The 14,231-nt window shown below is 45.9% G+C and overlaps 1 protein-coding gene across 3 annotated transcripts in view; it reads left to right on the forward strand.

Annotated features, from left to right (window-relative positions):
* LOC122921787 (jeltraxin-like) overlaps positions 1-3,050 on the forward strand; it is a 34,121-nt gene extending 31,071 nt beyond the window's left edge. For all 3 annotated transcript variants that reach the window (XM_044272023.1, XM_044272022.1, XM_044272021.1), the window contains exon 3: positions 2,263-3,050. In XM_044272023.1, the coding sequence (XP_044127958.1) occupies positions 2,263-2,864 (602 nt within the window). In that variant the 3' untranslated portion in view covers positions 2,865-3,050. The remainder of the gene's footprint in view (positions 1-2,262) is intronic.
* Positions 3,051-14,231: the final 11,181 nt, after the last annotated feature.

Here is a 14,231-nt window from a genome sequence, read left to right on the forward strand (position 1 = left end):
AGAGGATGTGGCACAGGAGGAGGAGGAAGAGGGATCATTTCGTAGGGTTTCCGGCCAGTCATTCCCAAGTGGCTCCGAGGGTGGGTTCCTGCACCCACAAACCCAAGGTACACAATTGTCTAGCCAGGGCACAGTTCTGGAGGATGAGGAGGAGGAGATGCAGGAGGAGGAACCATGTTCACAGCAGGGTGGCACCCAGACCAGCTCATGGCCATCACTAGTGCGTGGATGGGGGAATACAGAGGACACAGACGATACACCTCCCACAGAGGACAGCTTTTCGTTGCCTCTGGGGAGCCTGGCACACATGAGCGATTACATGCTGCAGTGTCTCCGCAACGACCGCCGAGTTGCCCACATTCTAACTTGTGCTGATTACTGGGTGGCCATGCTGCTGGATCCCCATTACAAGGACAACGTACCGTCCTTAATTCCGTCACTGGAGCGTGATCGTAAGATGCGCGAGTACAAGCGCACGCTGGTAGACGCGCTGCTGGTGGCATTCCGAGGAAGAGGTCGCCAACGCACCGCCAGCACCTCAGAAGGCAGGGTTAGCATGGCCGAAATGTGGAAAAGCTTTGTCAGCACGCCACAACAACCAGCACCACCAGCTGATATGGAACGTCTTAGCAGGAAGCAGCATTTCAGCAACATGGTGGAACAGTATGTGTGCACACGCCTACACGTACTGAATGACGGGTCTGCCCTCTTCAACTTCTGGGTCTCCAAATTGGGCACATGGCCTGAGCTTGCCCTTTACGCCTTGGAGGTGTTGGCCTGCCCTGCAGCCAGTGTATTATTTGAACGTGTGTTTAGCATGGCAGGGGGCGTCATCAAAGACAAGCGCAGCCGCCTGTCCACAGCCAATGTTGACAAGCTCACGTTTATTACAATGAATCAGGCATGGATCCCTCAGGACTTGTCCGTAACTTGTGCAGAATAGACATGTATACCGCCCTTAACTAGCTATTGTTATACTGCAGAGCAATAGCTCATGTTTGTATTTTGGATATTTCACACTCTTTTGGAGTGTACCTTAATTTTACTAAATTAAATTAAAACCAAAAACCTGTGTTGGCTACCTCGTCCTCCTCCACCGCCGCTTCCACCTACTCCTCAAACTCCTACTCCATATGGAACTCCACCTCATAAATCCAATTTTTTATTTTTGTACGTGTTTTATTTTATATCATTTCACTACTTTGTCATTTACATTTTCTGGTGAAATTAACCAATTTTTGGGTGTATAGTACCACTGCTATACCTAGTAGGCCAGTTAAAAAAAATAAAAAATTCTCATTTACATTTTTGGGTGAAATTCACCAATTTTTGGGTGTATAGTACCACTGCTATACCTAGTAGACCGGTAAATAAAAAATAAAAAAATTGTCACTTACATTTTATAGTGAATTTAACAAATTTTGGGGTGTATAGTACCACTGCTATACCTAGTAGACATGTTAAACAAAAAAAATAATAATTGTCATTTACTTTTTCGGGTGAAATTAACCAATTTTTGGGTGTATAGTACCACGGCTATACCTAGTAGGCCGGTTAAAAAAATAAATAAATTGTAATTTACATTTTAAAGTGAAATTCACCAATTTTGGTGTGTATAGTACCACTGCTATACCTAGTAGACCGGTAAAAAAAAAAATAATAAATTGTCAGTTACATTTTATGGTGAAATTAACAACTTTTTGGGTGTATAGTACCACCGCTATACCTAGTAGACAGGTTAAACAAAACAAAAAAAATTCATTTACTTTTTCGGGTGAAATTAACCAATTTTTGGGTGTATAGTACCAGACACACTACTCAGCTGCCTCCATTCAAAAGTCTAAATGGTAGGTGCAGGGTTCTTCAACGGAGTAGACATCACATGGAGGTTATGTGTCTGGTGCCTGGACACATGACCTTCCATCAGCAGCCATTTTATGGACAAGACCTCCTTGTGGACAGCACAAAAGACTTGACAAACAAGGGGGCATACCTTGTGAAATATAGAAAATGGTGCAGAATTTCAACAAAGGCTGTATTAGTAAGTGCCATATAGACATCTTACACACAAATTGGTCAACAGTAGTCAGAAGGTAGCCAACTCCTTTAAATGACTAGTTCTCTAGTAGGATAGTGCGTTTTTATATAAATCATTTGCAGTATTTTAATAAATATGATTATTTAATGTGTCATACCTAATAATAATCATTATTAAACTTTTCTCTATTCACAATTAAACTTTTTCTCTGTCTTGTGGTCTAGGTAAAAATATCCTTACTTTTCCTAAGCAAACAGCTACTGACCATGTGATTTTGAGGCCGACAGTCAACCAACCTTTAAACCAACTTACCGTATGTCTACGCTCCTATACTGACCTCACTCGAGAACATTCTCTTTTTTCCATTGCCGCTCCTGGTTCAAAAAAGGACAATACTTTTCTTATTTTTCCAAAACCTCCAAACTCATGCTCTGTTCACATAAATCAAGAAGCAATTAATTTTAAGGTGGATCCAGAGGTTCTAGATTGGAAACACACTTGTGTCGCTTGGAATTTCGAAACAGGACTGGTTGAACTTTGGATCAATGGCAAGCGTTATCCTAGAAAAGGCACGAATAAAGGATCTCCCATAGGACCCGAGATAAGTGTCATCCTCGGGCAGGAACAGGACTCTTATGGAGGTGGTTTTCAGGCAGGTCAATCATTTGTAGGTGAAATGCGTGATGTCCATATGTGGGATTATGTTCTGCCCGCCAAAATTGTGAAAGATTTTTGTAGCGATTATTATACTGTGCATGGAAATATTTTCAATTGGACAAATGGAACTCATGTGATCAACGGGGGCGCCGTCGTCTTGGAAGATTAGTTCACTTCTTCATGATGAACCATAGATAATGTCATCCTCTGCTAATAACTATTGTGTATCTGAAATATTTGTCTTTATTGCCAGGTGTAGGTGATGGCCCCCCTACTAGTATAGTGCTAATATATATATACTCCATCTGTGATTGCTTTATATGAGTTCCCAAATTAATAAATATCTTACCAATGACAGAACCTCTGTGAAGTTTGTCCTGAGAAGAAACCTATGTATGATAACTAGAAACCTAAAGGTGTCATACACAAAATCCATCCACGTTCATTGATGAACCTTTGTGACTTTCAAAACAGATGAAGCTTTACAAAACCAACGTGGTGTTATAGTCTAATAACAGTGAATGGTATGCAAGTGGCAGTGCACTTTAAAGGGGCATACCAATGTTAGTAATGACATATCCCTATTGATTGTAGTGGTTTAACCTCCAACTACACTATAAGCAAGAATATTCTGTCCTTTACCCCGTACTACCCCTTTCAAGTAGACCGCTACTTGCATACCATTCACTGCTTTGAAAACATCAGGTGCGCTGTGTGAAGCTCGAACACAACTTTCTTTGAAAAGTCACATCAATGTCCTAGGCAGAGAATCAGAGGAACTTTTTTAAATTTCTCGAGATATAGTGAAGTTCACTCACTATTTGCCCACTTATCTTGGAGATGATGTATATGGAAAGGCCCTGTGTAGGCAGCCTGTACAGCTCCTTAGTACAAATCTGTAAGGGCATTATCATACAGGATCTCTTAGACTCTATGTGTAGATATTTCTATTCTATGGAACCACCTGACATAAATATACAATCCTGAGCACCATTTCTTCCCACCCAGAGGTCACTGGTACTCAGCGGTTTTGTTCCCATGATCACTTTAGAGGGACGGCTATGATTGACCCTTAGGATGCTGTGATCAGTAGCCATCAAGACAACAAAAAGAAGGACACTAATGGTTTCCTTATGCCCCAGAATTAACCATAATTTTTTTTAATTTACATTAAAAATAGTATACTATCTTTAGTATTAGAGATGGGATGAATCCAATTTTTTTCGAATCCGAATCCTAAAAGGTTCTCGAATATATTGAATCTTTCAAATCCTGTACATAAGAATTGTGTGAATGGTGTAGGAAACAAAGTGATCCAAACTCAATATTCTTTTAATATGAAAAAATAAAGAGTTCTTGCTTTTTTAACAAAGTATTCGTCAACACAGAAAACTTGGCAGGAGAGCTGTGCAAACAAGTCCAGAGAGTGTCACCCGCTGGCCAGGCACGGCAGAGGCGGCCGCCCAGGACCCGAGGTAAGTGCGCTCCTCAGGCTGCTGTTATGCGGTGCTTTTACTAGGGAAAGTTCACGGGTAGGGAAATAGCAGGTGTCTTGGGAGGCGCGGGGACGTGACGCAGGGCAGTTTCTAGGGAATTTTGCCAACAGGGCGAACAATACAAAAGCGCCCCCCCCATTCACGTTTAAAGAGGACCTTTCATGGTTCCCAACATTGCAAGATAACCATCAGGCTGTGTAGAGCGGTGCCCAGGGACCTCACTGCACTTACTATGATCCCTGGGCGCCACTCCGTTCGCCCGCTCTGGCCCCCGGTATATTCCACGCGCTGTATTGTAATTGCTGCTAACTTCGCAACAGGGAGGAGACATCAGCTTCTCTCCTGGGCGTTCCTTCTCCCAGGCTGCGAGCTCTGCACTGCAATTGGACAGTGCCACAGCCTGGAAGAAGGAACACCCAGGGAGAAACAGGACAGACTCCTCCCTAGTCAACCATTAGTAGCAATTACCATAGGGCGCGGGAGAAGGTAACGGGGCCACAGCAGGAGAACAGAGCGGCGCCCAGGGATAATAGTAAGTGCAGTGAGATCCCTGGGCGCCGCTCTACATGGCCAGATAGTTATCTTACAATGTTCAGATCCATGAAAGGTCCTCTTTAAAGTCTCCACAGATCTCAGTTTGGTCACTTTCCTTTTTTTTCTGTTTGTTTACACAAACCTCTTACATCCAGTGACGTCTCCTTTGATGTAGATGTTCCTTCCCTCTTCCTCATCTTCTCCTTTCAGACCTTCAGACCAAACCATTATTTTCCACCCATTTTTCATCTCTACAGTTTGACAAAAAAATCTTAGTTTACTTTTCCATCATCCTCCCATCTTCTGGACAAATCATCCTTCTACCCCCAATACTGTGCCGCTGTGCTCCCCAATACTATACTGCAGAAACAGATAAACCCCCTTATAATAGTAGTACCATGCAGAGCCCCCTATATAAAATACCCCTTCTTTGTTGCCTCAGTAGAAGCCCCCATAGTGCCCCCCAATAATGTGCCAATGAGAAGTGCCCCCATAGATGCCCCCAATAATGTGCCAGTAAGTGCCCCCATATATGCCCCCAATAATGTGCCAGTAAGTGCCCCCATAGATGCCCCCCAATAATGTGCCAGTAAGTGCCCCCATAGATGCCCCCTAATAATGTGTCAGTAGAAAGTGCCCCCATAGATGCCCCCCAATAATGTGTCAGTAGAAAGTGCCCTCATAGATGCCCCCCAATAATGTGTCAGTAGAAAGTGCCCTCATAGATGCCCCACCAATAATGTGCCAGTAAGTGCCCCCATAGATGTCCCCCAAATAATGTGCCAGTAAGTGCCCCCATAGATGCCCCCCAAAAATGTGCCAGTAAGTGCCCCCATAGATGCCCCCCAATAATGTGCCAGTAAGTGCCCCATAGATGCCCCCCAATAATGTGCCAGTAAGTTCCCCCATAGATGCCCCCCAATCATGTGCCAGTTAGAAGTGCCTCTCCATGCCCCCCCAATCATGTGCCACAAGTATTGTCCCGTATAAAAAAAATAAACACTTATACTTACCTCCATGTCAGCTATGCGATGCAGGTCTCTTCCGGCCTGTGTCCCGCGCTGTACAGCTAATTCGGCGCAATGACATCATTGCGCCGCCTGCACCGGCCTAATGCTAGCAGCCTATCATAAGGAACAGGGAAGGGACACGCCTCTCCCTCCCCTGCCACAGCACAGCCATCTGTATCGCTGTCCTGAGGACGGCGATACAGATGACTATGGAGATGAGCGCTTCCACAAGGGAAGAGCTCATCCCCCGATCCGCTCTCCGCCCTGACTCTAATTATATTCTTGGGAGGAGGGGGGCGGCAATTGCCTCCTCCCTGCATTGCCAGTGTGACCAGTGCCCCCCTTTGACTTGCGCCCCGTGCGGTGGCACCCCTCGCCTGGCCCTAGAAACGGCCCTGACGTGACATCGCGGCAGTATTCGTCGGATTTGAATTTCGGAAATTACGTCAAACAATTATGCATTTCCATAATAACATATATATAACATATATATATATAGAAACAGAAAGAATCCGGAATGCACTCCAAGATAGACGTGAAACAAGTGATTTATTCACCCATAAAAGGCGCAACTCGCGACGTTTCGGCTCACAGAGCCTTTCTCAAGCATGGAAACAGTGAAAGTGTGGGTATTATAAAAGACATTTCATTAATGTGAAACCAATCAAGTAGAAGTTACAATTAACATCCAATTACATACATCTGTTACAGACATCTAAAGTGCACGTGCGTCGAATGACATGTGTCATGTGATCTATATTCTCAGAATAAGAATCTTTTTATAAAAAATATAATGCCAGTGAAAACCATAATAAAGCAGTGATATGAGGAGGGATGCGGATCACAGAAATAATGCCGGAAGGAGCAATAGCGTCCACATAGACCGTAATGCTGATTTGGCGTCTCCATCTCTTCAATGCGCAAGTCCAGCAGGGCGTCATCTTGTGAGTCAAGTTGCTGACGCATGCGTTCTGTAGTATCACCCAAAAAAATCGCCATCTTGATTAAGGGCAAGTTGCCCTACATATTACTAGTGTGAGCTGTACCTGATATCATCAACATTAGGTAAGTAGCTGTAGTAGGGATCTCCTACCTATTTTTAATGTCAGTGGATGGACGGAGATCCCACCCTGCCGAGAGGGACACCGAACCAGAGGGCCAAAGGTATCGACAGGAGACACTTCCATGGACCATATCGACATCAACGGCCAAACCACTGACAAAAAGACCAGCTACAGGGAGATCATCCCTAAATAAGGGACAGCATCACAATCGGATAATAATGGAGATACTACATATAATGGTAGAAATTATGAATCTGTATTAGTGCATATAGAAGAGACACAAGACGTGCGTTCTGATATCCATTGTCTCCAACGAGCATAATTCATGGATCCGCATCCAACATCAGGTGCACTAAAATGTTCTAAAAGGCAAAGAGAAAAATTACATGTTGTTATTCATATAAACTGTATTAGAATTATATATTAGCCTTTCACAGTTCTCTTGCACGTTTATACATTCCAGAGAGGGACAGATTGCACACGGGGAGGACGGGGGGCGAACCATGGATCCCAAGACTCTCACCTGAACTCTACATTGAGACCTCTAGGGTGTAAGCTGTCTAGATCATAGATCCACCGCAATTCTCTTGTTTTAAGTATTGTTGAGCGATCACCTCCTCTCCTAGGGAGCGTGATCTGGTCAACTATCCAGCATCTCAGATCACGCTCACTATGTTGGAGGGATCCGAAATGTCTGGCTACAGGTAAATCAGTGCGTTTTTTTCTGATGGAATTTCTATGATTGTTTAGTCTCAGTTTTAATTCTGTTGTTGTTTCCCCTACGTAGATTAAATTACATGGACAAGACAATATGTAAATGACATATGATGATGAACACGTTAGATGAAATTTAATGGGGAATTCTTGGTGTGTAACTGGATGTATAAAGGATCTAGATTTGCAAATGTAACAGCAATTTACACAGTTGAGGCAAGGAAAACATCCAAGACCCAAAGGTGCCAATGTCCGCTGTATGCTGACCTTCTTGGGGCCAACATCTGCCCTCACTAAATGGTCTTTAATGTTTTTATTTTTACGATAAGACATAAGTGGGGGTACTCCAAACTCAGGTATATCCTGTATGGATCTACTCAAAATGCTCCAATTGTCCCTCAAAATACGTCCTATCGCCACACTGTGATCGCAGAATGTGGACATGAAAGGTATCCTACGTATTTTAGGAGTGGCAGTGGGAGCAACCTCAGTATCGGTGTGTAGAATTTTATTTTTATGTTTATTCAACAGTCGGCGAGGATAGCCTCGTTCCTTGAATTTATCTGCCATCTTCTCCAAAGTGGCAGCAAATTCAATCGGGTCCGATACAATACGCTTTGTGCGTAAAAATTGTGAGTAAGGTAAGTGCTCAACTAAACTACGCGGATGATTGCTTTCAAACCGTAAGAGGGTATTTCTATCGGTCGTCTTGACATACAGGCCCGTATGGATAGAACCATCAATCAATCGCACATTAGTATCCAAAAAGGACAATTCTGTTTTGGAAAAGGATATAGTGTATTGCAAATCCACATCAATGCTGTTTAAATAAGCATGAAAATCGATCAATTGAGATTCTGTACCGGTCCACAGGAGGAAGACGTCATCTATGTACCTCCACCACCTCAGAACATGCCGAAAGTGGTGGGATACATAGATAAAGTCCTCCTCCATGTGGCGCATGTATATATTGGCGTACGTTGGGGCCACGTTTGACCCCATCGCAACGCCACGCTTCTGATTATAGAAAGTATCTTGAAATAAGAAAAAAAAATTCTCCAAGATCAATCTCAACATATTGTTAATAAAATACTTGGCATTTGGTGTGACAGGCGATTTGTCTAAGAATTTATTGACCGCAGCAATACCCTTTTCATGTCCTATTGATGTGTATAATGATACAACATCAAACGATACAAGAGTTAAATTTTGCATATTATTAATATCAATACTTCTCAACTGTTGTAAAAATTCACCTGTGTCTTTAATATATGATCGACCAGCAGTCGAAAACTCTCTTAGCAATTTATCCAGAAAGATGGCTATTCTACTGAACACAGAATCAGATCCAGATACGATGGGGCAGCCGGGGGGATCCACAAGACTTTTGTGGACTTTCGGCAGTATGTATATAACCGGAGTGATGGGAAAGGAGACCGTCAAGTACTCCTTCAACCCCTCATCTATAATGCCCCCGGCCACCGCATCGGATAGGGTCTGACAAATACTATTCATAATACTGAATTTAGGGTCACCATGTAGTATGTCATATACACTAGTATCACTCAGTTGGCGTACAATTTCATTGATATATTTGGATGTATCAAGTACTACAATACCTCCGCCATTATCGGCCGGTTTAATCGTTAAATGAGGATTGCTTCGGAGTTGGGATAGTGCCTCAATCTCTGCAGTTGTCAGATTCGGGTGATTGAATCTATCCATGTCCCCAAGACGGGATTTGAGTTCTCTGATATCTCTTTTTACTGCAGAGATGTAGGCCTCTATCGCAGGCTCATTCACATTAGGGTAGAACGCACTTTTATTAGTTAGACCCACTTTTTTAAGTGAGAATTCGCTAGAGCAAACCTGCGCACTGGTAATACGACCCTTAAAAAACATTTTCAACTTAATAGAACGAAAAAAGTCATTCAAATCCATTTCAAGATTAAACCAATTTACCTTGGGTTGCGCCTTTTATGGGTGAATAAATCACTTGTTTCACGTCTATCTTGGAGTGCATTCCGGATTCTTTCTGTTTCTATAATACTTGAGGTATTGCCGCTACCTTGTACTGGACAGTGCACCCACACTCAGGTTGATGCTCCCGCTGGATTTCTTCGTTTCTATATATATATATATATATACCCAACATAACATGACCACTGCCAACCAACCCGACACTGCAACCCCTTGCATTGTAGAAGGACCCCGGAAGGCAACCAATCAAGCTGTACTCTTACTCATCACTTTCACTGGTATCGCCACCTTACCCCTGGCCGCACTCACCGACCCAAGGGCACCAATATTTCTTAATACCAGTAAATACCCCTGTAGGCCCAGTTTCCCAAACAGGGGCACCCAGCGTACAGCTTCGAAAACACATGAGTTGCACATTTTCACATGCAGTGCACCATTTTCACCCTTGAATTACCTTCTAGGATCCTTCCCCCTGCCTGCCACAGATGACCAGAGGTGACACCTCACCTATGGGCGTCTCATCAAACCCTCAGGGCTGTCTCCAAACCCTCCTGAACACCTAACGCCCATAAATCAGATCCCACATCATTGAGGTGAACACCATCAGACCGTAGGAATTGAGGCGACGCTGCCTCCAGATCTCGATGACGCACCACAAAACCTCCCAGACTCTTCACAAAACGTCCCACCTCCTTATTCAGCTTAGCACGGGCCTTATTAACCCTATCCACAGATCTCGCAAACCGCCAAGTCCGTCTGGCAACCACATCGGACCACACAAGCAACAAACCCGGAAAATCAGACAATAACCACAACAGGTCCAATTTAATATCACGAATTACATCTCGTGAACTCCGAACACCTAAGTCGTTGCCACCAACATGCAACACCAATATGTCCGGCGGTCTATCCAACGCCACATTAGCCTGCAACTCGGGCAAGACCCGCCCCCACATAATACCCCGCAAGCCAATCCACCTAACCTGCAACACGTCCGGATCAAAACCCAACTGTCTTCCATTCCGCCGCACATCTGCCCGACAAGCCCCCCAATACACGTACGAATGACCGAATATCCAAGCCATACAACCGTCGGACCCTATAAGAAAAAACAGAACAAAACCACATTAACAGACCTCCTTAAGAACACAATGCCACAACACCAACTTACACGAGATGAGGACGAATATAGGACCGGAAGCAAGATGACTCCCAGCGACCTATTTGCTTTATAACATCCCCCCCCCCAAACCCCACCGGGCCGCTTCAGTCGCAGCACCGATGCGAAATGAATGGGCCGCGTAATCCAGAGCTGGTAAACCCACAGCCGCCAAGCACTTCCGAAACACTGCAACAAACTGAAATCTCGACAGCACAGACCCATCCTGATGAACCAACAAAGATCCAATGACATCAGGCCGCAACCGCAAAAAATCCTCCAAACAACGCACCGGGCAAAGCACCGACCCCACCAATGGACGCAACCACACACGAACACCCTTACTCAGTTGATCAGTCTTAGACCGGCGTATCAAACAACACAAACCATCCTCACTCAAACACACATCCTCCTGCAGCAAGCCCCCCCCCCCACAAGTTTTGCTGCGAGCCAACAATTCGGAGATCCAAAAGGCCAGCGAAAAGGCAGCCCGGAACAAGCACACCTCAAAACTAGAAAAACACACCAACGCGGCCCCATCCCATAATTTCCTCAATACCTGAAAGGAAACCGGGCACCGCGTGTCACGACGCACAGCCCCGCGGCGATAACCCTTCAAAGCCTGCCGCACCAAAAAACTCCTGGACACATCCGGCAACCCCCGGAGACGCAACCAAAAACCCACAGCCGCAACGCGTTTAGACACCACCGAAAAAGAAACCTAGCAAGAAAAAGATTCACCTAACCAATAGACCAGCAACGTCTGAAAATCACCCACGTGCTGGTACTCACGGACCGCCGGATCACCCCCGAGGACAACCCAAGGCCACGCGCCAGAGCCACTGGGGACAAGGCAACCCCTGGACCTCCGCTTCTGGAACCAGCTGCTGAAAACGATCCCACTGGAAACGAGAAAGGGAGTCCGCAATTGAATTATCCACCCCCGGCACATGAACCGCTACAAAACAAGCATTCAACTCCAAACCCCTAAGAACAAAATGCAGCAGCAGCCGCAAAACCGGGGGAGAACTAGCCGTATGTTTGTTGATCACTTGAACCACACCCAAATGATCACAATAAAACCTCACCCGTCTATTCCGCAACACTGCACCCCACAACTCAGTCGCCAAAACAATAGGGAACAACACAAGGTTACCCAACCAACCGGCCGATCTCCATTCCTCTGGCCATGACCCAGCACTCCACTGCCCTTGACAAAAAACACTGTAGCCGCAAGAGCCCGACGCATCCGACCAAAGCTCCAAGTCCACACTAGTTACCGACTCCTCCATCCAGATTTGCCATTAAAACCAGCAAGAAAACCCCCCCACACAGCCAAGTCCGCACAGACTTCAGCCGACAACTGAACCGTCACACCCGCCGTCGCCATTGCAAGACGCCGACAAAAAACCCGCCCCATGGGTAATATGCGGCAGACGAAATTCAACTTACCCAAAAAAGATTGAACACGATGAAGCTGCACCTTCTTCAACCGCCCCAACAAAGCCACCTCATTACGCAAATCCTCCACCTTGTCAGCAGGAAGCCGACACTCCATCGCCATGCTGTCAATCTCAATGCCCAAAAACCGAATCAACGTGGAAGGGCCCTCAGTCTTTTCGGGGGCCAAGGGAACCCTGAACCGAGCCACAACCCGCTCCATAGTCCGCAACAAAATCGAACAAACACGTGACCCCCCCGGACCCAAAAACTTAAAATCGTCCAGGTAGTGCAACACCGAATTCCACCCCGCCTCCTGTTTCACCACCCATTCCAAAAAGGAACTAAATGCCTCAAACAACGAACAAGAAATGGAGCAACCCATTGGCAAACAACAATCAACATAAAACTGGTCCTCCCACTTAAAACCCAGCAAGTGAAAACTGTCCAGGTGAATGGGAAGCAAACGGAAAGCCACTTCTATATCCGTCTTGGCCATCAAAGCTCCCTGCCCCAACAAACGCACTCATCGAACTGCCGCATCAAAAGAAGTGTAAGAAACCGAACAGAAGCCCTCATCAATACCATAATTACACGACCCCCCATGCGGATAAGAGAGGTGATGAATAAGCCTGAATTTATTGGGTTCCATTTTGGGAACCAAACCCAAAGGAGACACCCATAAACCCGGCAAAGGGCACTCAGCAAAAGGACCAACAACCCGGCCCGCAGCCACCTCCTTAGCAATCTTCTCGCTAACCACAGCCGGGCATTGCAAGGCCGACCGCAAATTACGGGATGCCACCACCGGCCCCTCCGCAGTGCAGGGGATCCTAAAACCCTCCGTAAAACCGATGGACAACAAGTCCGCCGCCTCCCTATCTGGGTAATTATTTAGAAAGGGGGCCATCTCGCCCACCTTCACCGGCGTCACCCCTCTTCTGGCCAATCTCAAAACCCTTTCCTCTACCCCGTTTAAAACATCGCGACAAACTGTGGGCCCCGCCGCAGCCCGAGCACTCGTGCTTATACCGGCAATCTGCAAGGAACTTGCAATACCCCTCGTTATATTGCCAGCAACAACCCCTCCTACCGCCACCTTGGGAGTCCAAGGCCGAGGAGCCCCCGGCAGCTCCCTGAAAGGGCTGCTGCCCCACCTTTGGCGCCGACATCAGCCGCATCCACAAAATAATGTCCTTGTGGTCCCAACGAATGCTAGGCCGAACAGCCTTCCTCTGCCGAAATTGCTCATCATAGCGGAGCCACGCAGACCCGCCATAGACCCTGTATGCTTCCCCAATCGCGTCCATGTAACAAAACAGGGCCGAACAATGCTCCGGCGCCTTCTCCCCAACAACACTCGCCAGAATCGCAAACACCTGCAACCAGTTCATAAAAGTACAAGGAATCAACCTGTATCGCCGTTTCTCCTCATCCTCCTTCTTGCTCTCATCAACCCTACCCCTGTCCAAATTAAACTTCTCCAAAGGCAATAAAGAAAAAATCTCAACATACTTGCCCCTCCAGATTTTCTCCCTCACCTCCATTTTACTATAAAGGATCCTATCTGGGAAGGGTTTATTTATCACTTAAACACTATTGCCTACTCGGCTAACTAACCACTCTTGTCCCAGACTAATAAAACATAACTTTTACTTGTTCATGTTAAAAAAGAAAAAAATCAAAAATTTTAGATTTTTTTCTTTTTTAACATGAACAAGTAAAAGTTATGTTTTATTAGTTTGGGACAAGAGTGGTTAGTTAGCCGAGTAGGCAATAGTGTTTAAGTCACCTCCATTTTCAAATGGGCCCCCAACGGCCCCTCAAAACATACATAAATTTCCCCTTTTGCCGAATCCGCCAGCCTCACATCCTCAATGACAGCCCCCTTGTCAACACCCACAGCACCACCACCAACCGCCCCTGCGGGCGCAGCTACCGCCGGGCCTGGCAAACCGACCCCCCCTGCCGCCTGTGGCAAAAAAGGTGCAGAAGCCGAGGGCGCCCAGACCGCCGCCGGGGACGCCCCCATCCCAGAACCCACCCCCACCACTAAGGACAAGATACTCGCCAACATCTCCCTAGCAAAATTCTCGGAACCCACACTAGGCAAAAAAAAAAACACCCCCAACCCCAGGA

Source organism: Bufo gargarizans, chromosome 11, assembly GCF_014858855.1.
Source record: "Bufo gargarizans isolate SCDJY-AF-19 chromosome 11, ASM1485885v1, whole genome shotgun sequence".
Lineage (NCBI taxonomy): Eukaryota > Metazoa > Chordata > Amphibia > Anura > Bufonidae > Bufo > Bufo gargarizans.